Genomic DNA, 27842 nt, shown 5'->3' with positions numbered 1-27842 from the left:
GTCTGGGGCTTTCCATGCCCGGATTTACGCTTTTTAAAAAGCTGCCAAACGGTCCCTGTGTTTTTCCGCTTCCTGCCAGCAGGCGGAACCTTAGAGCCCAGTATCTGGGGCCGAAGCACAGCGGCGCGGACAAACCTTTTCCGGTTGTGGCCGGAAGTCCCTGGAGAGCGGCGGCTCTGAGTCAGCTGACCAGGGTCCGCGTAGGAGGAATCTGAAGTCCGGCCGGCCGGACTGACCCAGCTAAGGGGCTGGCTGGGCGGCCGACGGACGGACAGGCTGGGGCGGCCTTGGCGGCGTTAGCTGAGCAGAGGCAGGTACATGAGGGGTTGGGGCGGCAGGTGGGGGCCGTCCATGTTGAGGGACGCGGGCGGGGACCGGGTTCCGCCTTCAGCAGGCCTACGGGCTGCGACACCTGAGCCCAGGAGCACAGAGACAACAAGTCCAGCTCTGGCCCGGGCCATTCACCCCAGAAGGGAGGTCAGGCTTGTATTGTGGTCTTTCGTCCAGTGATTACAGTTTGGGGAAACTGAGGCCCCAAGTAGGGAAAAGGCCCCCACAAACTCTCCTTTCCAGGCAGAGACTCACTCTAACTCTGACTTCCAGTCGAGGCCGCCTCTCTCATATGGAGGTGCTTTTAATGAGTTTGCCCCGAGTGGAGAGGCCGAGGCCCGGAAGCGCGCTGAATAGAGTTGGGCTTGGGAGTAAGAGGCCCGACTCTGAGACTTCGTCGCCCGACAGCCAGTTGTGCTTTATGAGCCAAATCCTTTCCCTGTGTCGGGCCTCAGTTTCCTCATTTGTAAAACAAGGCAGTGTATCTCTAAATATGGTTCTCACAGCCTCTGCTTTGAAATACCCTACGGTGCATACTTCACAGTGCAGGACTCAAATAAGACTCATTTAGAATCTGGGTCAGAACCAGGGAAACTATGTTTTGAACATGCTCCTCGGGGGTCCTCTGCATACCGATGTTTGAAGCCCACTGATCTTAAGTGCTTTCTTGCTGTGAGTTCTAGATATGCATTCTTTGCTTTGAGGCAGCTGGAACTTGTTCAGGATCTTTGGGGGGCGAGGGTGGTGGCTGGCGAGAATGTTTAGCCCAGAAAAGAGAGCAATGGAAGGGAAAACAAAACAGTCTCATCAAAAACAGAAAAGATTGTTATGGTGAAGAGGGCTTCCACTTCATCTTTGCGGTTGAAAGAGGCAGAAACTAGGACCAATAGGTGGATTCTACAGGAAGACAAAATTTTGATTTAATAGGAGAACTTAATGCTGGCCACAGGTGACCAGCAATGGAATGGATTGCCTCCAGAGTTAGTGAACTCCCTGTCAAAGGAGTTACTAGATGGAGGTCCTTTTCAACTTGAAAGTGTCTAATTCTGAGTAGTTACTTTGAGTCTTTCTGGTGCTGCCTTCTTTTTTAATGCCCTCTTTTCTTTACATCTCCATCCCCCCAGCCTACATCTCTAGCAGTGAGGCCAGTGGGTTTGAACTTACGTCATCTCTTCCTTGTCCTGTGTACCATCCTTCTTTTCAAGGACTTTGGAATGGCCCATCTGATAAGGGCTCCTTAAATGTTTGTTGAATGAATAACTAAGCAGGGTCCCCACCCCATCAGTTTTTAGCTTACTAACTTGGAAATGAATCTGAAGACTTTGATGTGGAGAAGCCAGTGAACTCTTTGGACTCACAGAGCTGAAGAGTATGGATTGGAAGGAGGCTGTTCAAGCCAGCCTCCCCCAGCTCCAGGACATAAATCCCTCTTTAATCCTCTCTCCAGCAATGTGTTGTTATAGATGTTGTGTCTACTGAGAGAGTTTTTGCAATCTGTTGGCTAATTTCATCAACATTTAAAACCAGTCCTGTGATGGACTTGACTTGCCAGTTCATCTTCACATGTAATCTGCAGATAATGCTTCTAGCATATCTTTAGTTTTCTAATTAAACATCAGAGCTCCTTATTTTGTGATTTACAAAACTCCAAGCAGATCACTTTTTAGAAACCTGTTAGAATGCTTACGTTGCCCTATAGAACAGAGGTTCCATATTGACCCAATCCTGCTGGAATGCCAAAAAAAGGTTGGGTTTGAGCCAAGACTTCCTGCCTGTGTTTATCTTCCTCCCTTTTTTTTTTTTAATCTTCCTCCCTTTTTTGTTTGTGTTTCCTAGGATGTAAAAAAAGTTGTGAAATGCTTATTCAGATATTATCCAGGCGTTGAGTAAAATGATTGTAATTTAGTGGTGTCTTTAAAACTTCTCAATTTGAAATTTTCCTCTTAAAAAAGTACCTAAATCAGCATTTTCGGAAAATCGAACCAAGTACATAAGGTTTTATTGGAACACAGCCACACCCTTTAATTTACATACTGTTTTTGGCAACAGAGTTGCCCCAAAGACCATATGGTCTGCAAAGTCTAAGGTATTTAATGTACAGTGCTTTTCAGAAAAAAAATTGCCAACCCCCTGACCTGCTCCATGTACTTTCTTTTTTACTTTTTATTTTGAAATAATTTTAGACTTCCAGAAATAATACACAAACTTCCTGTGTACTCTTTACCCAACTTTCCCTAATGTTAACATTTACATAACCATAATAACATTGTCTAATAAATTTAACGTAAATACAGTACTACTAACTAAGCTATAGGCTTTATTTAAGTTTTGCCATTTGGCCCACTAATGTCCTTTTCTGCTCCAGGATCCAATCCAGTTTCCCGCATTGCATTTAGTATCAAGTCTCCTTAGTCTCTTAAATCTGAGACAGTTCCTCAGCCTTTTTTGTCTTTCATGACTAAACTTTTGAAGAGAACTGGCCAATTGTTTTGTAGACTGTCGCTCAAATTTATTTTTTTGAGGTAGAATTCACATATCATAAAATTCACCATTTTAAAGTGTGAATGTTCACAAAGTTATGCAACCATCACCACTGTCTTAATTCCAGAACATTTTCATCTTCCGAAGAAGCCCTGTACATGTTAGCAGTTTCTCCCTAGTCTCCCCTCTTCCCATCCCCTGGCAACCACTAATCTGGAATCACATGTATGTGGCCTTTTATGTCTGGCTTCTTTCATTAAGTGTAATGTTTTTGGGGTTCATCCATGTCATAGCATGTGTCAGTACTTCAGTCCTTTTTATGGCTGAGTAATATTCCACTGTAGGGATATACTGTGTTTTGTTTATCCATTTGTCAGTTGATTGACATTTAAGTTGTTTCTGTCTTTTAGTTGTTATGACATGCTGCTCTGAACATTCATGTACAAATTTTTGTTTGAACATATTTTCAGTTCTCTTAAATGTGTTTACGTAGGAGTGAACTTGCTGGGTCAATGGCAACTCTATTTTTAACTTTTTGCCTGCCGAACTGTTTTCCACAGCAGCTGACCATTTTACATTTTCTTTAAAAAAAAAAAAAATTTTATTTATTTTTGGCTGTGTTGGGTCTTTGTTGCAGAGCACTGGTTCTAGGTACACGGGCTTCAGTAGTTGTGGCACACAGGCTTAGTTGCTCCACGGCATGTGGGATCTTTCTGGACCAGGGATTGAACCCATGTCCCCTGCATTGGCAGGCAGATTGTTAACCACTGTGCCACCAGGGAAGTCCACCGTTTTACATTTTCATTAGCAATAAATGAGGATTCCATTTTCTCCACACCCTCTTCAACATTTGTTATTGTCCTTTATCATTATTTTTTTTTTCCACCGTAGTGGGTGTGAAGTGGCATTTCATTGTAGTTTTATTTGCATTTCCCTAAGGCTTTTCACGTGCACGTTGGTCATTTCTTCTTTGGAGAAATGTCTATTCAAATACTTTGCCCTTTTGTAATTGAGTTACTTGTCATCATGTATAATTTTACATGTAAATATTCAGAGTTTGTAGATCCCCTGAAGCCCCTTGAAGTAATTCATTGAGAGCTGAACTGCAAAATCTGAGGCAGTGCCAGTAACTCCGTGACCTGATGGCAGTTGGATTTGGACATGTTGAAGTGCAGAGTGAGTTGTATGTCTGAAACTGCTGACTACTCAGAGGTTGGTTCAACCCCAACCACTGCTGACCATGCAGAGCTGGGGCGGCCATGTCAGGTGAAAGGGGTACTGCAGCATCATCCCAGATATGATAAGACCACTAGGAGATCCTGTAATTTGGGAGCTACTCTTGTGTTTGTCTGGTCACAGGCAAGGAGTCGAGGAGTCAGTGGTAGTTGGAAATGCTCGGGACTGGTGATGGCCTTGGGCAGCTGCCTGAGGTGGCAAAGCTACCAGTGCACCCATGCTTCTCTTGACCCCAGAGCATTTGGCTCTAACTAGACTATCTTGAAAACACACATCGTCAGACACACACCCCCCAGTAATTCTAATTGTGAAAGTAATATGTGCTCATATTAGACATTTTGGAAAATACAGGAACTGCCCTAGAATTTTCTGCAGCAGCTGTATCATTTTACATTCCCACCAAAAGTGCACAAGCATTCTGATTTTTCCACCTCCTCACCAACACTTGTTTTCTGTTTGTTTTTTAAATAGTAGCCATCCTAATGGGTATGAGATGGTATCTCATAGTTTTGATTTTCATTTCCCTAATAATTAGTGATGTTGAGCATCTTTTCATGTTGTTATTGGCCATTCGTATATGTTCTTTGGGGAAATGTCTATTCAAGTCCTTTGCCCGTTTTTGAATTGGATTGTTCATTTTTTTGTTGTTGAGTTTTAGGAGTTCTCTATGTATTCAGGATATTGATCCCTCTGATATATGATTGGCAGATATTTTCTCCTATTCTGTGAGTTGCCTTCTTACTCTGTTCATAGTGTCTTTTTTTTTTGGCCGCGAGCCTTGCAGGATCTCAGTTCCCCAATCAGGGATTGAACCCGGGTCACAGCAGTGAAAGTGCCAAATCCTAACCGCTAGACCACCAGGGAACTCCGCTGGTCTATCTTATAAATGCTCTCCTGATGGTCCTCCTTGGGACCTCCTATTGAAAGGAGAAGTGAGATCACATTGTTTTTGTCAGGTATATGCTGATGTTATTAAAACTCTTAGAAAGTTTTCTCCTTAGTTGGTTAAACCTTGTCGACCTTATTCATTTTCTTGTTACTCTACCTTTAGAGTATTTCAGAGGTCTTCAGCTCAGCCGCAAGTAAAATTTGAATTAATAAGATTTTATAGAATCTGAATTTAATAAGAATTTACTGACTGTGTGAAAACAAAAGCAAAACTCTCACTTTGAAAACTTCTCTGATGACAAAGGAAGGACAGACACAATTACCCCATTTGCAGGTGAGGACCCTGGCTTAGTTGAGTGGCAGAGCTGAGCATCAGACTAGGTCCTCTGGCTCCAGTTTTGTCCTCTCACTGTATTATACTTGAAATTTACAGCCCTTAACTAGGATCTGTCCAGTCTGAAGAGCTTCCTTTAATACAGTATTTTATCCAATTATATTGGTTTGAATTGAAATTGGCAAATTCCCATCATTTATTGACATACATTTATTGAACATGTACTCTGTGTCAGGCACTGTGCATGTGACTCCAGGAGGTGTCTAACTAGAGTGAGAAAGACAGTTCAGTGAATAATTAATCCTCTGTGTGAGTAGCATAATCTCTAATACAGGTCGGTACTAATTTGGGGAAACCTGAACTTTTTCTGGTTGCATATCCCCGATCTTTTTTTTTCATTTGTTTAAGAGTTTTCGACAATACTTAAGAAAAAATTACTCTGAAACAGTTATGTAACATTTACAGTTCTGAAAAACATCACTGAAGAATGTGTTGTTCTTTTAGGACACTGATTTTCTACAACTTTAGTTGGCTACATTGACTCATCTTGAGTTGTACACTTCTAAGCACTCCTGGGCATCAGAGCCATCAGCCCATGCACATTTATGAGGTGTTCTTGAGGTGTCTAGCCCTGTGCTGAGCAAGGCACCTGGAAGCTTGGTCTAGGCTTGAGGAGATAGACACACAAACAGATCACTGAGGTACTTAAGCACATTGGCTTAGGAGTTGAAAACTTTGCCTCTGACTGGCTCTGTGACCATGGGCAAGTGACCTAACTACTGTGTGCCTTAATCTAACATCCCAGGGGATGCTGAAGATGGTAAGCAGTGTTTACCTCAAAGGCAGGTTGTAACGATTAAATGAGATGATTCATGTAAAGGGCTGAGCAGAGTGTTAGCTGATGTTATTTATAGTGATAATAGATACAAGTGCCTACTGATTTTTTTAATTTAGTTTTTGTTTTTTAAATTAATTAATTAATTAATTTTTGGCTGTGTTGGGTCTTCGTTTCTGTGCGAGGACTTTCTCTAGTTGTGGCAAGTGGGGGTCACTCTTCATCGCGGTGCGCGGGCCTCTCACTGTCGTGGCCTCTCTTGTTGCGGAGCACAGGCTCCAGACGCGCAGGCTCAGTACTTGTGGCTCACGGGCCTAGTTGCTCCGCGGCATGTGGGATCTTCCCAGACCAGGGCTCGAACCCATGTCCCCTGCATTGACAGGAAGTTTCTCAACCACTGCGCCACCAGGGAAGGCCTGCCTACTGATTTTGACACTTTTGGGGAAAATCTGATTTTGCCCAGATCAAACTGTGTCCTGTTCTGGATTTCCTCATACACAGTTCTGATGTCCGACCTACAATGCCTTCAAGGAGCGATGCTCATTCAGAAAGGGAAGTTGTGACTCATTCATTCAGCAAGTTAACCAAATACCTGCTGATTGTATAGCTCCCTGGGGAGTATAAAGAAGCAATTACACCTTCATTGTACTCTGTGAGACCTCACAGTGGAGGAGCAATTAACATTTCTTGAACACTTAACTATGTGCCAGGCACTGTGCTAGTCCCTTAATGTTTTACCTCTTTAATCCCTACAACTATCTTATGAGGAAGGTAATTGCCCCATTTTAACAGATGAGTAAAAAGTCTTGGAGAGAAAATAATGACTGAAGTCACAGAGTAAGTAGTGGAGCTGAGATTTGAACCCAGAGCCATTATATTCCTCTGTGCCATGATAATTTTTTTTTAATTTAGTTAATTAATTAATTTATTTTTGGCTGCATTGGATCTTCATTGCTGTGCACGGCTCTCTAGTTGCGGCGAGCAGGGGCTACTCTTCATTGCGGTGTGCGTGCTTCTCATTGCAGTGACTTCTGCTGTTGCGGAGCATGGGCTCTAGGCATGCAGGCGTCAGTAGTTGTGGCACGAGGGCTCAGTAGTTTTGGCTTGCGGGCTCTAGAGCGCAGGCTCAGTAGTTGTGACACACAGGCTTAGTTGCTCCGCGGCACGTGGGATCTTCCTGGGCCAGGGATCAAACCTGTGTCCCCTCCATTGGCAGGCGGATTCTTAACCACTGTGCCACCAGGGAAGTCCCTGTGCCGTGATAATTTTTTTTAAATATTTGTTTGTTTGCTTATTTTGGTTGCGCCAGGTATTAGTTACGGCAGGTGGGCTCCTTAGTTGCGGCTCCAAGATTCCTTAGTTGTGGCTCCCCGGCTCCTTATTTGCGGCACACGGGCTCCTTAGTTGTGGCATGCAAACTCTTAGTTGCGGCACGCATGTGGGAATCTAGTTCCCTGACCAGGGATCGAACGCAGGCCCCCTGCATTGGAAGTGCAGAGTCTTATCCACTGTGCCACCAGGGAAGTCCCTGTGCCATGATAATTTTTAAGGACAAAAGTCCATAAAAGGTTAAGGAACATTTTAAGACAGCGATACAAGGAATGACAGAAGGCAGCCTCTTAGATGACCCTCGAAAGTTTGTGCTGGGGTAATCTGAATCGTACTTCACCCTTACTTATGAAACTGGTAAACTTTAAGAAAAATCATTGAAGCTTAAAACAAAAGAAACAAAAACACTTTTGATTTAGAAATAATGGAAAATGGGACTTCCCTGGTGGTCCAGTTGTTGAGATTCTGCACTTGCACTGCAAGGGGCTCGGGTCCCATCCCTGGTTGAGGAAGTAAGATCCTGCGCGCGCGCACGCGCGCGCGCACACACACACACACACACACACACGAAGAAAGAAATAATGGAAGACAGTGCGAAGAAGTAGGAACAGCTGAGCCTAGAATTCCCACTCAGATATGTGTTACGTTTGGAAATTGTTATCTCTAGGGCCTAGCATAGTGCATGGAACATAATGGATTTTAATAACTAGCGAGTGAATTAGTGAGTTTAAAATATCTTCCCAAACTGCCAAAATTACCCTATGTTTCTCATGCTACTTATGCGTTCTCTTTTGAAAACATACATATAATTGGCAAAGATGGGGGTAACAAGCACACTTATGTATTTTTCATGGGACTGAAAATTGGCACATCCTTTTTGGAGGGTGTTTGATACAGCAATACAAATACAGATACCCTTTGACCCAGTAGGTCTACTTCTGGAATGTGTCCTAAAGATATAGTCTAGTACCATTGGTCTCCAAGGCAGGGAGCAGGATGACTAGGTTCCAGGGATGGGAGAGAGAGACTTTTCAGTCTATATCCTTTTGTACCTTTTGAATTGAGCCATGTGAATGTGTTACTTATTAAAAATATAACTAGGGGCTTCCCTGGTGGCGCAGTGGTTGAGAGTCCGCCTGCCGATGCAGGGGACACGGGTTCGTGCCCCGGTCCAGGAAGATCCCACATGCCGCGGAGCGGCTGGGACCGTGAGGCATGGCTGCTGAGCCTGCGCGTCCGGAGCCTGTGCTCCGCAACGGGAGAGGCCACAGCAGTGAGAGGCCCGCGTACCGCAAAAAAAATAAATAAATAAAAAAATATAACTCAATAAAATTTAAAAATGTGAAAATTTCTGAGAGAATTATTATACTAAGGCTCATCACACCTTAGTGTAGATTTCTTTAATCAGATTGCTTTCCTTTTTGTCCCCTACTGAGATCTGACGATCTGGGACCTTTAACATCTTCCCATATTTTTTCTGAATCTTAATAACATAGTACTTACTATGGAAAAAGTGGAAAAGTACAGTTAAGTGTGAAAAAAGCTTTAAAAATTTGCCCATGATTCCGTTATCCAAAGACCACTACAGTTAATATTTGGGCCCCTTCCAATTTTTTTCTGTATCTTTTAACCTGTTAATATCATACGGTATGTTCAATTTGGTATACAATTTTCTATCCTATTTTCATTTAACATTATTTTATATAATTAAAATTCCCATATAGGCAAAATCCTTATGGAAGCATAATTTTTAGTGGCCTTGTAATCTGTCATGTGAATTTACCAGTTTACTTAGCAGGGGATGGGAACTGGATGGGGAGAGAAAGAGACATTGGAATCATGGAACCATTTGGAAGATTAGGCGAGTCTGGGTTAGGTGGCTCAGCAGGCAATGTGAGCCTGACAGGCAGGGGCTGAAGGCATGAGGATTTCCAGGCCTTTCTTCCTGCCTCAACTGCAGCCTTTGCTGCCCTACCACCCCCACATATTCTCTGAGCTCCAGCCACACTGAACTTGGCAAATTGAGTTATCCACTTGTCCTGTGTGCTGTGACTGTGTCCTCCCCAGCAAGCCCTGCCCTCAGGCACTCTGTACACACCACTGTCAGCATGCAGCACACTGGGCTGCCTTGTTGGTTTACTTACCTCTATCCCCCTTTAGACTGAAACCCTTTATATTTGTATCTTGAATGCCTGGCAAATAGGATCATTAATAAATCTTTGAAGGTAGGTGTGGGGTTAGTTGTACAGATAGAGGTTAGAGGATACCAGAGAAAAAGACCAGTGCAGCCCTAAGGAAAAGAGGCCATTTGTTCAGCCTCTTCTGTCGTTCTGGACCTGAAAGCCTGTTCAGGTCCTTGGTCCTATACTTGAGGGCCAGGCCTCTGTGAGCTATAGCCTAGGGACCGAAACTCCATTTAGACTCCAAAATTTTAGAGCCTGGGTTCTGTGTGTTCCAAGTTCCAATCAACTTACTCAGATTTCCTCCCACTCTAACCTTCTGTGAGTGTGATGTAGACATTCTCAGAATGCAAGTCCCATCTGTGCCTACTGTGATCCTGCAGCAGCCTAATGAGCAGTGAAGACAGGCTGGGGCTCGCTACCGTTCCGGCAGAAAGCTTCTGTATGAACATACATGTGCCCACAGGAACAAGACTTCTGCTGGGTCACCTCTCACATCATGCCAGTTATTTATCATCCAAATTTGTAATCTTCATAATTAGAATCACCATTTCCAGATGCCTCTATACACCCTGGTCCAGGAATTCTTAGAGCTGAAGGGGCAGAGAAGGCAGATTATGAATACCTGCGGTTCTCTGGAACCTGAGAACTGAACACAAGAATACTACAAAGAGATTTCCTCGTGAGGTCACGTTCCCTGGTGATTCCTTGAGGAATATGCAACTCTCATTTTCTCTCCCTTGCTCAGTTCCTGTGAGGTGGGCCAGGCTAACTCTGGGAAGGTAATAGGAGTGAGGATGCTGGGTCAAGCAACTTCAGCTGCCAGGCTCTGTGTTCCTAAGGGATCATTAACTATCACAAATCTGCCAATCTGCCTTCGTTCCAGCACCAAATGTGCTGCCTTGGACATCTCAACTTTTTTTTTTTTTTTTTTTTTTTTTTGCGGGGCGCGGACCTCTCACTGTTGTGGCCTCTCCCGTTGCAGAGCACAGGCTCCGGACGCGCAGGCTCAGTGGCCATGGCTCACTGGCCCAGCCGCTCCACGGCATGTGGTATCTTCCCAGACCTGGGCACGAACCTATGTCCCCTGCATTGGAAGCCCTGGACATCTCAACTTTAGGGATGTTTTTTCAAAACAAGCTGTGAACTTGTTTTTTAAATGATCAGCTTTGTCCCAGATGGACCAGGTGCTGGGTGGTCTGAGATCTCAGCAGACTTGTCCCCCACCCCCCAAGTTTATCTGACCTCTTCATAGTCCCTGTGGGCTATAGTTGGGGGTTGGGTATTCTGAAGGACAAGCCCTATGGTTACTGTCCCTCCCAAACTCTGTGCTGTGCTGTATTGCTTTGTGCTTTTGGTAGAGTCTCCCCTTAAGAGCTGATTTTCCAAAACTCTTCATCAGAGAATCTTCTGGAGTGGAAGGTGGGACACTTATTTAAAAATATAGATTCTTGGGCTGTAGCCAGTTCCAGGTCCTATTTAAAACACCGAGGGGGTCTAGGAACCAGATCTCTGGGAGGGTGCCTTGTTTAGGAAAAACCGGCAAGTTTGATGGAGCTCCTTGTTAAGGATTCTTATAATTAGCTCCTGTTCTAGACTCCAGGGGTTCAATGTGGTCTTGCTCTTTTTTACCCCCTTCACCCCAGTTGGTAGCACCAGGCGTCGATTGTAGTTGGTACTAGAGATCCTTTGGTTTCACGCATAAATGGATGAGTGGTGAGTTTGCTTTGCACTCACTTCAAAGAACACAGAAGTTAAGAGCATTGCACTGTGAATTTGAGGGAAAACAAAGACCAGGTATTTAATTTTGTAAAGCTGCATGTTAAAGGGGTAACAGGTAAGAGTGAAAAGAGTGCTGATGTGTTAGAAAGTCTGAATTGGGCACAGAATTACATGTATGATGGCCTGGCCTTGGGTAAGTCCTCTAACATCCCTGGTCTGATGTCCTCTGTAAAATGGAGTGAGGGTCAGAAGTGGTAGTAGGTGTGAATGTGCTTTGAAAACTAGAAAGTGAATTCAGCTCAGGAGTGAAGAATGGTCAGGGTAGGGACAGGGGCACAGAAGCAGCCACAAGAAGGCTACTGTGTGGTCAGGTCCAAATCCATAGGCCCTACGGGGAGCAGGAGAGCTTTTAACAGGATGGCAGCTCAGATAGGCTCAGGGCCAGCTTCCTTTCTACTCTGTCCAGTTTCTGAGTCGACTAGGGCCCTCTGTTCTCTAGGGCAGTGTCCCAGTCCTACTGGGCCTGTGAGGCTGTGTCCACATTTTGTTGTTCTGCAGGTGCTCAGTGGACATTCCCCAGGGAAGGCTGCTCATTTCTGCCTCGATGCCCTGGCGTGGTGAGGTTCCTGTGTGTGCGGGAAGGTAGGAGGTGAGGAGAGGAGGCTCCAGTGACAGGGCCCAGGATATGTAAAAGAGAGGTTCTGTGAGCAGCCGGCCTGGGAGTTGACCAAAACCAGTCACACATGCCTGCACCCACTCACTCAGAAAATATTTGCATGCCTACCAGGATGAAGCTCTAGAGCTCGGGTAGGGACCACGTGGTCAGTCTGCTAAGAATTAGAATGAGAGTGATATGGTTTGCCTAGAGTTGGGACCTGCAGGCCTGTCCCAGTGCCTGGCCTGATGCATGACTGCTGTTCCCTGCAAACTCTGAGTTGACTTATTACTGTCCCCTGGCCATTCCTACCCTGACATCTACCATGACCCTGATTGTTCCCTTAGGCCTGTGTGTAGGAAAATGCACTGTGCAGAGCCTTGTTGGGCCAGTGAGTGGAGAGGGCAGTGAACCAGGGTAAGTGCATGTATGTGCATCTCCCCTGCAGCAATGGCCCCCTCCTACCTTGGTGGGTCCTCCAGGTCACTGTGTTATCGCATATGGCCACCTTAGCAGCCCTGTAGGAGGTATGACATTCATGGCCACCTTAGCAGCCCTGTAGGAGGTATGACATGCTCATTTTTCAGGTGAGAAAAGATACTCAGGCCATTAAGGGATTTCCCAGAGCTACATGGCTAGTCAGTGGTGGAGCCAGGACTTCAATACAGAACTTTTCAGGATTGGGGAGAACTAGAACATCAGGGAAAAAAAGTTTTTAAATGTACTGTTATTCTTTTGTCTGATTTTAGAATTAATACAGGTAAAAATGTCAGTTTTATAAACAAGGAGGACCTCTGAGTCCCCAGAGATAGTACAGAGATAATCACTATTAATAGTTTGGTATGTTCTTCCACATTTTTTTTTTTTCTTTTTTTGTGGTACGCGGGCCTCTCACTGTTGTGGCCTCTCCCGTTGCAGAGCACAGGCTCCGGATGTGCAGGCTCAGCGGCCATGGCTCACGGGCCCAGCCGCTCCGCGGCACAAACCCGTGTCCCCTGCATTGGCAGGCGGACTCTCAACCACTGTGCCACCAGGGAAGCCCTTCTTCCACCTTTTTAAAGACATTTTCTAATATTTATATTCATTATTGTTGTAACAAATGTAATATTGTACATACATTTTACAGTTTACTTTTTCAAAAATGTTATTGTAAAAGTACTATCTGCTTGTCATAAAACACTGAAACAGGATAGGAATATAAAATTCAAAGTTCCCCAGCCCTCCTAATCCCCAAAATAACTGTTGATAGTTTAGTGTGTGCCTTGTAGACATTTTCTTTGCAAAATATATACTCATTTGTGTACTTTATTCTCACCTAAATAAATTCATACGCATACTCTTCTGCAACCTGACCTTTTTAAAAAGTATCTTTTATAATGGAAAATTTTCAAGCACACAAAAATAAACTGATGGAATGAACCTCCATTCATCATCCAGCTCCAACAACCATCAACTTCCTTGTTCTTGTTTCTTTTCTCTCTACTTTCACTTTTCCCCCTGGGGTATTTTAAAGCAGATCCCAAACATCTTATCATTCCTTTATAAATACTTAAGCATACGTATATAACAGATGAAAAAATTTTAAATATGCCACTATCATATCCAATAAATCTAACAGTAATTCTTTAATATAAACTAATACCCAGGCTAAATCAGTTTTTGTCATTCATCTCACAAATGTCTTTTCCATTTGGATTGTGTGAATCTGGTTCCAGTGAGATCCACATACTGCCAGTGGTTGGTATGTCTCAAGTCTCAATTTGTAACTCCATACGCCACCCATGCTGTTTACTTTTTGGAGAATTTTGATTATTTGTCCCATAGAAAGTCCCACATTCTGGATTTGCTGATTGCATCTTCCTGGAGTTGTTTAACACATGGATCTATGCCCATATTTTCTGTAACTGGATAATTTGTTTTAGAGACTTGATTAGAGCTATGTTTTAGGGTGAGGATGCTTTGTTGTTGGTGCTGTATGCTTCCAAGTCATCATATCAGGGGACTGTCATTAAGATCCATCAGTGAACCTGACTTATGGTTGTCTTTCCACATCTATACACATAGTCCTTAATTTAAAAAAAATATATATTATTTTTTAAAAGAAACGTGTCAGGCGCTTGAGCTGGAATGACAAAGAAAGGCCATAATGTGGCCCTCACAAGCAGGCTCCACCCTACGAAGACAAGACCAGGTGTATATGGAGAGGATGAAGCACTGGATCATGGGGAAGGTCTTGGAACTGAGGCCAACAAGGCACAGTGCTGCTGGCAGCCAGCTGCTCTTCTGGGGCACTATGTAAAATGATGTAACTGAGTGAAAAAGTGGTGGTGAGCTGGCCTCCTCTCCATGCTCATGTCACTGAGCTGCTGTCGTGGTGAGGGATGCTCATGAATCTGAGTCTGTTGTGTAGAGAGGCTTCTGGGTCTAAAAGAGAGGCTTCTGGGTCTAAAAGGACTGTGGCTTTTTGGTCCTTATCTCCTGGTACTTTGGAAGCTGAAATCAGGGTGATCTTCTGGTGCTCCATTGGTGAGTCCCAGACTTGTGGTGGGGCTGCCTGCTTTGGAGAGAGCGGGTGAGATGACCTGGTGCAGCCGCAGAGCTGGAAGGGGGCACCTGGAGACCATGGAGTCCAGTGCCTCAGTTTACAGGTGAGAAAACTGTGGCCAGAGAGGAGAGGGGAGGTTTCCAAGACCAGCTAGCAAGCTGGAGGCTCAACTGTGACCAGCATCCAAGCCTCCGATTCTCTGACTGGTAGCCACCTAGCATTTCCCATTTGGAATCTCTGAGGTGGTGAGGGTGGCCAGATCAGGCTCTTGATAGATTCTTACTCTGCACCCAGAATTTCTGAGTATCCTTTGGTGGTGTTCTCGTGCTCGTTCTTGTTCAACTCCTGGTGGGTTCTTTGACCTGGAGGTGGTAGTGAACAGTGGTCTGTTTCAGTATTTGGTGACCAGCTTGGTCTGTGGTGGTACAATGGTGGTTTAAATACAAACTGTGTCAGAGTCCCAGCCTCAGCTCCACATTCATCAGTCAGCCAAGAGGTCTCGGGCTGCAGTTTCCTAAGGGATAAAAGCTCTTCCTTCATTATGTTTGTATTTATCTTTCACTTATGGTAGGTACTACTGGTTTTCTGTTTTCAGCAGTGATATAAGCCTCCTCTTAAATGTTGATAGATTTAGACAAAATCAGGTATGTAGTATTCTAACCTGGCAGAAGGGGAAATGCAAAAGATTGCAGTGTGGAAGACGTTGGACCAGATGACCTTTCTGGTCCTTCCTAGCTTCCTGGGAAGCTTTCATGGTTACAGGGTTTTCTTTGTATTCTGGCGTGCACCGGTCACGACTTTCTGGCCTGAGCAGACTTGGTCGCCAACATAGAGGCCGTCCAAAGTTAGAAGACAGCCTGTGAACTTTCATTCTGATTGAGCATGTATTTATTTATCACCTGGGCGGTTATCCTGGGAGAATGGAAAGACAGTGAGACAGGGTCCTAGTTCCTGTGGAGAGCTGTTCCGTGGAGGCTGCTCTCTATTTGTGCAGTTCGTTATTTGTGTGGTCCATTCTGGGCCATGTTCACAGGAAGTTTCTGAGTCGTTTCTCTCTGGGCAGTGCCCCACGACTGTCATCCTCTGCAGCCTCTGGGAAGTCTACTCAGGGGTTCAGTCATAGTCTGAACTTCCAGACCTGAGAGAATATGGGGGTATTGGCATGGAGACTGGGGGGAGTGGCCTGCAGAAATGGGCAGTCATGGGCTCTCTGCCTTTCAGGATTTCTCTGGGGAGAATCTTCACTCAGAGCTTGCTGACAGCCAAGGATGGCAAGCAAAGGGCCCTCGGCCTCTGCATCTCCTGAGAACTCTAGTGCAGGGGGGCCCAGTGGCAGCAGCAATGGCGCTGGTGAGAGCGGAGGGCAGGACAGCACCTTCGAGTGCAACATCTGCCTGGACACAGCCAAGGACGCCGTCATCAGCCTGTGTGGCCACCTCTTCTGGTCAGTACCCCTTCCACTGCCCCAGAGGGCACATGCCATGTTTAGAAAGCTTGTGGCCCTGGACAGCTTTGGAGCAGGTTTTCCACCCATTTTGGGTCCTGATACACTCAGGCACAAAGGCAGGAGACCTGGGTTCTCATCCCAGCTCTGCTGCTGATAAGCTGAGTGAACTTGGGCAGATCCTGTCCCCACCTTGGGCTCCCTATCCCCATCTCTAAAGTGACAATACTCACCATTTAGTGAGCACTACTCCATGCCACTTGCTGCGCTGAGCCAAGAGGCAGTTACAGCACGATGGTTCTGAGCAAGGACTGTGGCTCCAGACTGCCTTGCTCTGAATCCTGATTCTGCCACTTCCCCCCTGGATAACCTTGGGCAGGGTGCTTCCACACACATTGTTTCAGTTTTTAGGGTTGTTTGGGAGCATTAAATGACTCAGGATATGTAAGAGACTTAGAAGAGCACATAGCACGTAGTAAATGTTACATGAGCTATGATCCTAATATTTGTTACCACATTTTATATATATCAAAATGAAGTGGCTGAGTCAGTGTCCATTCCAGCCTTGATGGTTACAGAAGCCCCTTCTGGCTCTGAAAACCTGGGTGAATGTTGAGATTTTTTTTTTTTTTCCCTCTTGATTTTGAGTTGGACCTTGAAGGGCAAATTGGGGTAACTAGAGGGATGAGAATGCCAGCTAGATGAGGTGAAGAGTGTGTGCCACCCCAGGGCAGGCAATTTTTAGGGACAGGCAAATGTGCTGCTGGGTTCATCTGAGACCTGAAGCTGCTGTATCCCTCTAACAGCACTCTGGATGGGTATTATGGGCTGGGGAGTATTAGGAAACAAGATTGTTAAAGGAGGATTGGGCCAGATTATCAAACCCAGATTTAACTGAGTAGAACATGGACCTATTGAATGTTTTTGAGCAGGGAAGCGGTGTGAAGAAAGGGTCATTTAAATAATATCTCAGGGAGTTTAAATTGGCAGCAGTGAAAAAGATAAATTTATTGGTGAATGAGTAGAATGGGGCAGAGGTTTTTTTTTTTTCCTGGAGGCTCTTGCCCTAATTTTGAAGTTTTATGCAAAAACTGTTGTCATCAGGACTTCCCTGGTGGTCCAGTGGTTAAGACTCTGTGCTTCCATTGTAGGGGGCGCGGGTTTGATCCCTGATCGGCGAAGTTCCACGTGCTGCGAGGTGCAGCCAAAAATAAAAAATAAAAATAAACAAAAACTGTTGTCATCAGCCCTCTCCTAGAGATTGGAAATACTCTAGTTTTGTGATTGAGGTATCATAAAACCAGGATTTGAAAGAATGAAGAATTCAGTCAGGGTACCATTGGAAAGAACACAGGTTCTAAAATGAAGGAGATGCTTCCAATCTGAGTGGTTTGTCCCTAAGCAAATCTACTTTCCTCTCTGTACCCCAGTTTCCTTATCTGTGAAACAGAGATAATTGCACTCGCTCAAAGGTTAGTGTGATGACCATTCTGTGACATTGACAAATGAAAAGCTATTTAGCCACAGCTCAGCACAGCACACAGTTGTTGTTTAATGAATGGGAGTAACTGTCATCATTGTTATAATCCAGAACTTTTCCCCAAGGAAAAGCACCCCCACTTTTCCCCCAAAGCTTTTGAGGGAAGTTGCCACTGGAGTGCTGCCGTGATTTGGAGTGACCTCTGCTCAGTTTAGAATGGAGTTGCAAGGTTAATGTTGGCGTCAGGTGTCTGTTATGTCCAAGGAGATTGTGTGTCTGGATTGTGAGGCTTAACTGTGGTTCAGTAATTGGGAAAGGAATTACCCTCTGAGTCCAAATTTTACTCAGGTTGAGAAGATACATTATGTGAGCGTCAGAAGCCATGTCTACATTTTCCACTGTCCTGGCATTTGGTAGGCGTGCAGTAGATATTTGTTAGTTGAATGGATGAATGTAGAGAGAAAGAAAAAATTTAAATCTGGAGTTAGAGTAACTTTTCCTTCAATTCTGTAAATGTCTTTTTTTGCACCCAGTGCTGGGTGATAGAGGGACAGTAAAATGGAAGTCAAAAGACTTCTGTTTTAGTCCTGGTGCTGCAGGCAAGTCGTTTGATGTTTCTGAGTTTTGTTTCCTCATTTGTAAAATGCGAAATTGAGCAGCAATCTCTGTAGTGTAAGTCACTAAGCTGGAGGTAGCCCTTTCTGCCAAGCAGCTTCCCCATCTTTCCATTACCTAAAGATGTTTTTACGGTAGACTTGAACTTTTAAGCTGCTTCCTGCCAGCAGAGCTCTCAGGGCTGAGGACAGCCTGAAGATTTTGTAAAACTGGATCTAGATCCACACCTTCCCTGTGAGCCTGAGGAGGCTGTGAACCCACTGAAGTTGAGTCTAAAATAGTGCGTGTGTGCATGTGCATGTGTGCATGAGGATGCCCCTGTGAGTTTGTCTGCACAGAGGATCCTTAACTTTTATTGGATTCCTTCAGAGGCCATAACCCCTCAAAGGTCAAGTTGTAGAGAAGCTGGGTCTGGGATGGTCTGGGACCTGGGGGTCTTCACAAGTAATGGGATCCTGAAGGTGGAGACTGGTGTCTTGTCTCCATTGCTTCATTTTTCCTGTGATTTTAGCTCAGTCTTTTCTAATTTCTGATAACAGTGATCCCCACAGACCCTCAGTGGGGTTGCAGTGCTCCACAGTTCAATCCTGTTTTCCCATTTTTCTCCTCCTACCTTACCCAGTGTTTCTGTTAATGAAATAATTTTTCTTCCTTTTCCCCTTTCTCTTTCTCCTTGATGACTGATTGCCTTGGGGACTCTGGCAGTTGGCCGTGTTTACATCAGGTAAGATGCATTTCATTTTACTTTGTCTTTCATCAGCTGTGGTTGCACAAGACACCCCTAGTCTCAGGAAACTACTGTCAGAAGCTGCATTCTTCCCTGCTTGTGGACTCATTTGCTTGCTTTCCCCCCAACCCTCTTTATACACCTGCCCACTGATAGGCAGTTGATGAAACAAGAGGTCAGTGTTGTACCCAGGAGGGATGCTCCTGACTCTGCTGTCGATGACCTTTGTGGCCTTGGCAAGCTACACCTCTCTGGGTCTCACTTCCTCATTTGTTAATTGGGTTGGATGTGATCATATGTTAGGTTTTTATTGTTGAGACTGTGCCTCTATAAAAAGCACCTCCCATCATATCAACAATCCCTCCTACCCTTATAGGTCTTGAAAATGTTAGGAAGGGGAAACTTTTTTGGTCTGAACAGAGAGCTTTTATGAGAGGGAAAAAGTCTGTTTTTCCAGCTTATTATTATTATGAAAACTAGTTAGTAAGTTTTCTCCAAGACCTAGGCGCCTGCTTGGTGGGACAGAGCTGAGTCTGGCACTGACAATTGGCTGTTAATAATCGCTGCCAGCTGTCTCCATGGTTGTTGTCATTGGAGCCCCACACTTGTAGGTGGCTTGGAAATGTGGAGGGGAGGAGAAAAGTTCCAGGCTGCTAAAGCCTCAAAATCTTGATGGGAGAAAGAAGCAGAGAAAGTGAGAGGGGTTTCCACTACATTTCAGGGCGGCGCATTCTGACCCCAGTGGAACCTCTAAAACATGTCTATTCTAAATCTGTAAAGAGCACATAATACTTAAGTTTTCGAGCTTTTGACAGTAAGAAAAAGGAAATAGGATATAAAAATCATTAAATGCTTCCTTCTCTTTGGCTCTGAAGTCCTAGATTCACATTTATTTGATAAACTACATATCACTGGGTCTAAAGATATAATTTATGCTCTAAGATAAATGTTGAATATGTGTGTGTGTGTGTGTGTGTGTGTGTGTATGTATAAAATATTTATTTAGTGTCTACAAGGACACTAAGGTAATATGTTTTTATCATTTTAATTTTGTTTTTAAGAAAGTTAAACAAAATGATTTTAATACAACCAGTGAAAGGGCCTGAAAAACCCAAAACAGGACTATTGTTTTTAATTTTGAAAGAAATAGTTGAATGCAAAAATCATTGAAAGTACATAAAAAACACTAAGCAAATTTAGATAATAAGAAAAATCTATCCTTTAGCACATAGTAAATCACCAGAAAATGGTCAGCTTATTTCCAGATGGCTGATGTCTAAGACACATAGTTGTTGAGGAAATGGTGTAAAAATGAGAAACACAGAAAGAAAAATCTGACTGCCAGGGTCATACAATTGATCCGTCAGGGAAGATGGAGATTTAAAGTTTGTTCTACCTGCAGCCTGACCTGTGACTGGATCTGTCAGACTTCTTGACACAGCTGCAGGCCTGCAGTTCCTTCCTGCTGTATTGCTGGCAAGCCCCTGAGAGAACGAAGCATTAAGAAGCCTGTTTAATTATGACGGCGTCTAAAGGCAATTTTGATTTCACCACTAGTAAATATTTATTGAGCAAGAATCAGAGAGTTGGGTTCCTTGAGGTGTTCCCTGCTGGTGCTGGTGTTTGCAGTTTGAGGACGCTGGTCCCTGTAGTTCCCCTACTGGCTCTGACTGACCACCCTGGTTGGCTTGTGCCATTCACGTGGTTTTCTCTTCTGCTTGCAGTGGTTGGAGACGAGACCTAACAGACAGGTGTGTCCAGTTTGCAAAGCTGGCATCAGCCGCGACAAGGTGATCCCCCTCTATGGCAGGGGCAGCACTGGGCAGCAGGACCCCAGGTGAGGCCATGGGGCTCCTCTCACACACACTCCTCCCCTTGGACACGAATTCATTTCTATTCAGCACCTCCTCACCCCATCCTTTAGTTAGTGTTTACAGACCCTCCATTTCAAGGCACTTGGCATCCAGATGGGAGTCAGCCAGGAGGGGAGGGGAGCCAGGTTGCCATTTGCGGGGCTGTGACACAGATGTGCTGTGAGCATCTGCCAATGGGCAGGCACTATGCTAGGCAGCGCACAAGACACCACCATTACAAGTATGCGGAGTGCTGTGAAGGAGCCTGGGAAGCAGGGTGTCCAGCAGGAGAGTCTGCAGTGTGGGAGGTGGGAGGTGGGTGCTGTAGCAGTGATGTTTAAAGTCTGGGGGGGAGGAAATGGGGGTCTGGGAGGCTTTGTGGAGTTTGAGATTTCTGGAAATGGAGGCATTCTGTTGAGAACCTTCATGGTGTGGTGCTCGAGTGTGCACATACACACCCATGCACGCTTTTCCCAAACTCCCGACAGTGTCTCTTACCTTCTTCCACCCCACTCCAGCATACCTTGTACCCAGACATATTGGACTTCTCTTAAAGGGACTTATTTATGCTTTCACCTTCATGAGCCTTTGTATTTGTTGTCCATTTGCCTCTTCTGCCTTCTCCAGTCCTGCTCAATCCCCTTCTCCTCCTCTAACTTCTGCCGTCTTTTATGAGCAGCCCTAAAGTTACCTCCTCCTTAAAGTGGCCTTTCTTCCCCACATTAGTTGCTTTCACCCATGCCCCCACTCCATTTAGTTGACACCTCTTTTAAAGAAGTCCCTTCCATGCTGTAGTGTGATTGGTTGTAGCCCCCTTTAAACCACTAGCACCTCAAGAGTAGGATCTATCTTCAGTCTTGGTAGCATCCTGCCTAGTGCCTGATGGATAACAAGCCCTCAGTCCAGTATTTGTGGGTTGAGTGATGGAAGGGGCTAGGACCCAGAGGTCGTAGAGAGAAAGAATAGTGTAAAGTACTTGCTCAAGAGTAGTGGGAGGTAAAGCTGAAGGTAATGGGGCAGAGCAGAGAGACCCTGAATCTCAGCCCTCTCTGCTGACAGGCCATCTTCTGTTTGAATTTGGATTTGGGGTTTTTGACATCCGTGACCCAGATCCAGGAAGGTGCCTGGCTGACAGTTGTAACCAATCTGGGTATGGCTGTCTGTGAGAGGAATAACCTGAGTGCAGTCTGATGAGCGTCTTGTAACACACGGACTTTCTCCCTAGTTTTCTACACACTAGGGAAAAGCAATTGCATGTAGAACAGAGTTAGTATTTGGTTTAATTTGGCATAAGTTCATGTGCCAGGCATGAAAGGGGGCCATGGCCCTGACCCTGTTGGTGAAAAGCTCCCCCACTCAGGGAACAGGTCAAAGCATTTCGTAATAGACTTATTTTGCGCCGTTTCTGTTTCAGAGAGAAGACTCCTCCCCGTCCTCAAGGACAGAGGCCAGAACCGGAGAACAGAGGGGTGAGGAAAATTCTAGGAGAAGGCTTCTAGAAATGAGTCCATGGCTTTAGAAGTTTCCCTCTTGGCCCTACATTTTTTCTCCTTGATTATAAAAGTAAAGGAAATTTTGCAAAATACAGAAAGGAAAAGAGGGGAGAAAATAACTTATAATCACACCATCCAGAGATAACCAATGGAAACACATTGGTCTATTTTCTTTTCTATTTTTCTATGATTATCTATACACACACAAATTTTATAGATCTATTTGTGTGTGTGTGTTTTATAGATAGATGTGTGTGTATGCATATATTTTTATTTTTACAATATTTGGCTAGTTACTATGGTGATCTCCTGCTGGTGGCAGAAGTCACATCTCCATCAATACCTAGTTCAGCAAAACTGTTCTGGGAGTTATTTTTTTTTTATTTTTAATTTTTTTGCGGTACGCGGGCCTCTCACTGTTGTGGCCTCTCCCATTGCGGAGCACTGGCTCCGGATGCGCAGGCTCAGCGGCCATGGCTCACAGGCCCAGCCGCTCCGCAGCATGTGGGATCTTCCGGAACCGGGGCACGAACCCGTGTCCCCTGCATCGTCAGGCGGACTCTCAACCACTGCGCCACCTGGGAAGCCCTGTAACTCTCTTTTAAGATTTTATTCTTTCTATATTTAGTGCCCTCTGTGTGCTCGGCCTCATTCTAGGCACTGGTAATATATCAGTGAACATAGTAAAGATCCCTGCCCTCGTGGAGTTCACAGGCAGACCTTGGAGATGCTTCAGGTTTAGTTTCAGACCACCACAATAAAGCGAATATCACAGTAAAGCAAGTCACACAATTTTTTTGGTTTCTGAGTGCATATAAAAGTTATGTTTACGCTATAGTCTATTAAATTAGCAATAAATAGCATTATGTCTAAAAAAAAGTGCATACTTTAATTAAAAAATACTTTATTGAGGACTTCCCTAGTGGTCCAGTGGACAAGACTGTGTACTTCCCAGGCTCTGGTTCCCAGTGGAGCATTAGCTCCTAACCCAGGAATCCGAGGCCCCAGGAAGCCACAGGCCCTGACTGTGAAGACTGCACATCAGATGTGCACGCCAGTGCACATATCTGGCATTTACAAGCACCCACAGCCACCAGTGATGTTTTTTGCCTACTCTGCCCCAGGAACATAAACCTACCAAATGTGAGGACTTGTGGGATTGTACAGGTGTTGCTGGAAGGGAGGCCGGAGGGCCAGTCCTCGGATTTGCACTGAATGAAGTGGTGGTTCCTGATGAAAGAGTTGCACCTTCCTGGGTAAGGCAGCCTTGATCTCAGGAGCCCTCAGACTCAACCAGGCTGGCTCTTAGTTGGAGGCTTTTCTGCACTGAGGAGATGGAAACCAGTTTTCCTTCCCTGTAGGTCTGCCCTCTTAATAAATCTGCTGTTAGGCTTTATAGGTAGTGCTGCCCGTCAAGAAGTTTGGAGCTGGGTGCCAGGCTATGCTCAGTAGGGATAGGGAGCAGCCACTTGCATGATTTGCAAAAGACTCACAAATGAAGGCCTATCAGCTCTTCATGGAGAGCAGTTAGCCCAATAATTTTTCTTTTCTTTAATTATTATTTTTTAATTTATTTTACTTTATTTTTTTGGCTGCATTGGGTCTTCGTTGCTGCTGCACGCAGGCTTTCTCTAGTTGCGGCGAGCGAGGGCTGCTCTTTGTTGCAGTGCGCAGGCTTCTCATTGCGGTGGCTTCTCTTGTTGTGGAGCATGGCCTCTAGGTGCGTGGGCTTCAGTAGTTGTGGCATGCGGGCTCAGTAGTTGTGGCTCGTGGGCTGTAGAGCGCAGGCTCAGTAGTTGTGGTGCACGGGCTTAGTTGCTCCACGGCATGTGGGATCTTCCCGGGCCAGGGCATGAACCTGTGTCCCCTGCATTGGCAGGTGGATTCTTAACCTCTGCGCCACCAGGGAAGTCCTCTTTAATTATTTTTTAATCAGTTGTTCTAAAGATCTACCCAGGGATGCAGAGGAGAAGAGGAATTTTTTAAAGATGTTCACAGTAATTAAGAGCATGGGTTTTCGGACCATACTGATCTAGTTCCAGATCAAAACTCTACCCCTTACCATCTGTGTGACCTTGGTCAAGTTATTTCACCTCTCTGAGCCTTGGTTTGGTCATCTGTAAATGTGGGTGATCCTAATGTGAGAATTAAATGCGATTTGAGTGTACTAGTGCTTAGCACAGTGCCCAGCACAGAGTTGGCACTTAGAAAATAGGAGTTAACCTATTTACAATATTATGATTCCTTCCGAATCTTTTTATGTGAAAGGTGATGCAGTGTAGAACATATTGGGCTGGCCAAAAAATTCGTTTCCACCATCTTATGGGAAAATCTGAATGAACTTTTTGGCCAACCCAACACTATAGGGAAAAAAAGCTGAGGATGATACCAAACTGCTGAGAGTGGTCATTGGAGGGAGGGGTTATGAAGTGGAGGGTGAACAAGGAGACCTCTGATTTTCTGTGTTATTTATTCCTGTAATGTGTTAATTTCTCATAGCAAGCATATATTACTTTTGTAATCAGGAAAAAAAGTGTTTTGAATTTTTAAAATTCTCTGTAACAATATTAAAAGAAAAATCTTAGGGAAAATACTTATCCGTATCTTTTCCACCTACATACATATTGTCACATACTTGTGACCATGGTGTTCAAACAATTTTGTCTGAAAGCTTGGTCATAAGAGTTTTTCTGTGTTGCTGCATAGTCAGCGTAATGTATCGAAATTTTGATCATGACCTCCATTGTTGGCCAATTAGAGTTCCACTTTTTTTGCTCTTATAGATAATGTGTAGCTTGTTCTATGTTCCCTTATAATTGGGTATAAGAGTTGTTGACACTTTGGCTGTTATAAAGCATGTAGAAAGTTTTATTGGCTAGTGTGGGACTCTGGGAAGGAACCTGGAGCTCTGAGAACGGTTACTTGCATCAGCAGAGAGTTTTACTTTGGGTCAGAGCCAGTCCTTTCTGGCATTCATAGCTCCTTAGCTGGGACCCCTGGATGGCCAGGAGGGCGGAGGAGCCACCAGGGTTCCTCTGCCTTGAGATCTAGATGGAAGGAAAAGAGGGTGGGGAAGAAAGGCGGGTGCCACACGTAAGGTGACGTGTGACAGGTGAGGAGAAACCTGCCTGTTCTGAATTGCATTTCTTCTACACAGGGATTTCAAGGGTTTGGATTTGGAGATGGTGGCTTCCAGATGTCTTTTGGAATTGGGGCATTTCCCTTTGGCATATTTGCCACAGCATTTAACATAAACGACGGGCGGCCTCCTCCGGGTAAGACCCTATTCTCTTGGTGATTTTGCTTGAAGACTCCTAGGAATTCAGCAATATGTAGGATAATCAGCCTTTTCAAAATGTGCTAAACTCTTTTCTGATTACTGGTAGTCATGGTAATGATATTGCACACTTACCAAGTATTAGGCGCAAGCACGTTCAGAGTGCTTTCCATTATAAACCTGGGATCCCCACAATGAGCCTGTGGGACAGATGTGCAATTAACTCCCATTTTACAATTCAGAAAATGCTCAGTAATGTTTTCCGAGATATAACCCATGCCCATAAAATGAAAAAGTATATACTCTACCCAGCTGAGTAAAAGCCTAGTCCTGGGCATATACCCCTGACTTTGACCATTGGGGGTGGGGAGGGGCCAGGTGACTGCAAGGAGTCTGGGCCTCCCTATTTTCTGGCATCTCTGGCCAGCTTCCCTCAGGACACATGTAGGGCTGGTCCTAAGCCCCAGCCCTTTGGGAACCATGCCTAGGTCTGCCACCTGCTTCTACCTTTCTCCCTCCAGCCAGCTTGAGAGTGCTGGCTGCAGTTGGTGTAGGGCAGGGCAGTGAGGTAGGTGCCCTGGGCTCTATCGCAATCTGACGCCCAGGCCCAGATCCTGACCATGGAGCTGCAGAGCTGCCAAGGGCGGTTGAGCTCTGCTTGCACTCAATGGGGCCTCATGTGCTGGGCACAGTGTGAGGTACAGAAGGGACCAGTGCGTGGCTCCTGGCCAGGAGCTTAGGCTCTAGGGACAGCAACCTCTCCTGAGCCATCCATTTGTCCCCCGCCCCCCGACCCGGGTGCTTGGCACATAGCAGACAATTGGTAAGTCTTTGTTGACTGCCGGCCTGCTTGATTCAATCAGCGCGCCTAACTGGGGCATAATATAGCACCAAGCGATCTTTGGACTGCCCTTCCTTACCTCATCTACCTCAAAAGTTTCTCCTGTGTTCACATGCTGTTTTATCAGAAGAAAGAGACCCCAAAGGGCCAGGCGTGCTCTGCTCTGAAGGAGGGACAGGGCCCCGTGGAAGGAGCACGCACCTGCCTGCTAGTTTATTTCCATCCATCCTGGTCCAGGGCTCACCCGGGTTCCCCAGGTAAAGAGAGTTCACAGCCAGGCTATGAACTCTCTTTATCCCCTTGGCACACTCAGACAGTTTTCCCTTGTTGTGTGTGTTTGGTACAGTTTGCCCATCTGGGATGTAGTTTCTCTTAACTCTCCTTGCCCCACAATCAGGACAAGGAGCTCTACAGAGTAGCTTTTCTCAAAGCAGAGAGGAGTGGAGACCCAGGTTCTCAGCCCACTTCTGCCCCTAGTTTGCTATGGATTGAGGAAGACAGGTCGTTTTGCCTCTCTGGGCTCTAGTTCTCGTCTCTGGAAAAGGAAGGCACCTCACGCGGGGCTCCCTGAGACCCCTCCTGACTCATCAGTGCCAGAGTCTAGAAACTCCTTGAGAGGTAGTGTGTGGAGAGGCTGAGAGCACAGCTGTGGGCTCTCCGCCAGCTCATGAACCTTGAGATCTCAGGCAGATCACCTCATACCTGTGCTTCAGTTTCTTTTTACACAGAATGGGATAATAATGTCCAACAGGCAATAATGTGTATACACAACAGCACACACAAGATGCTTAACAAATAGTAGCTTTTATTTTTCCCTCCAGGACTTTCCTGGTTTATTTGCACCTGGAGACAAAACCCTCTTAGGACGAATTGGAGACTTTGTCCTCATTGTTAAATGATTCCACATGTTTTTATAATTTGAATTTTGTTTTGCCTAATATTATTTGGGGTTTGGAAATATTTTTAGTGTGCAGGATTCTGTTGTAAAGAGATGAAGTCGAGATGCTCTCGACTTCTGACTCCAGTGGGCAATGTGTGCAGCTGCAGCATTCTCACAGCCTCCCTCCTCCCTCCTGTCCCTCCAGCTGTCCCCGGAACGCCCCAGTACGTGGACGAGCAGTTCCTGTCACGCCTGTTCCTGTTTGTGGCCCTGGTGATCATGTTCTGGCTATTGATTGCCTAATGCTGGGCTCCCAGCCTACATCCATGCAGGGCCTCTGGACCGGTGACATGCCAGCCCCACTCTTGATGTTTGGCTTCCTGGCTAATCCTGACCTCTGGAATCAGTGGGGTCAGTGACACATTAAGGAGTTTTGCTTCTCCATCAGAGCTTTGGGACTCAAGACCAGTTGTTGAGGACCCTGGAGTGAGGCCACTGCTGTAAACACCTCAGGCCTTAGCATTGAGTCATCTCTCATGGGTTACACCGTGAAATCCTGTCCCAGCCAGCTCAGCAGGTCCTGACTCTGCACAGGAAAGAGGCAGGAGAAGAGGAATTGTCAGTACAATTTCACCTGAATTTAATATTACAAAAACAAAGGGACGAACCAAATATGGAAACTTTTTTTCATCTCTTT

At 45.2% G+C, this 27842-nt stretch overlaps 1 protein-coding gene across 2 annotated transcripts; it reads left to right on the top strand.

Moving 5' to 3' along the window:
* The first annotated feature begins 286 nt into the window (after positions 1 to 286).
* On the top strand, positions 287 to 27842 carry RNF185 (ring finger protein 185). 2 transcript variants are annotated; one of them, XM_007453182.1, is made up of 7 exons: positions 287 to 314; positions 15757 to 15979; positions 18780 to 18798; positions 20526 to 20638; positions 22069 to 22123; positions 25305 to 25422; positions 27351 to 27842. In XM_007453182.1, exons 2-7 carry the CDS (start codon positions 15804 to 15806, stop codon positions 27446 to 27448), a joined length of 579 nt encoding a protein of 192 aa, XP_007453244.1. In that variant the 5' UTR covers positions 287 to 314; positions 15757 to 15803; the 3' UTR covers positions 27449 to 27842. The 2 variants fall into 2 exon arrangements, with proteins under 2 accessions (XP_007453244.1, XP_007453245.1); XM_007453183.1 differs by lacking the exons at positions 287 to 314; positions 20526 to 20638; positions 22069 to 22123 and having other exon boundaries at positions 15804 to 15979; positions 27351 to 27448.

The sequence above is a fragment of the Lipotes vexillifer genome, unplaced genomic scaffold (genome assembly GCF_000442215.2).
Source record: "Lipotes vexillifer unplaced genomic scaffold, Lipotes_vexillifer_v1.1 scaffold1197, whole genome shotgun sequence".
In the NCBI taxonomy this organism is placed as follows: Eukaryota; Metazoa; Chordata; class Mammalia; order Artiodactyla; family Lipotidae; genus Lipotes; species Lipotes vexillifer.
Note: the sequence above shows the minus strand (reverse complement) of the source record. Positions and strands in the feature narration are given on the sequence as shown.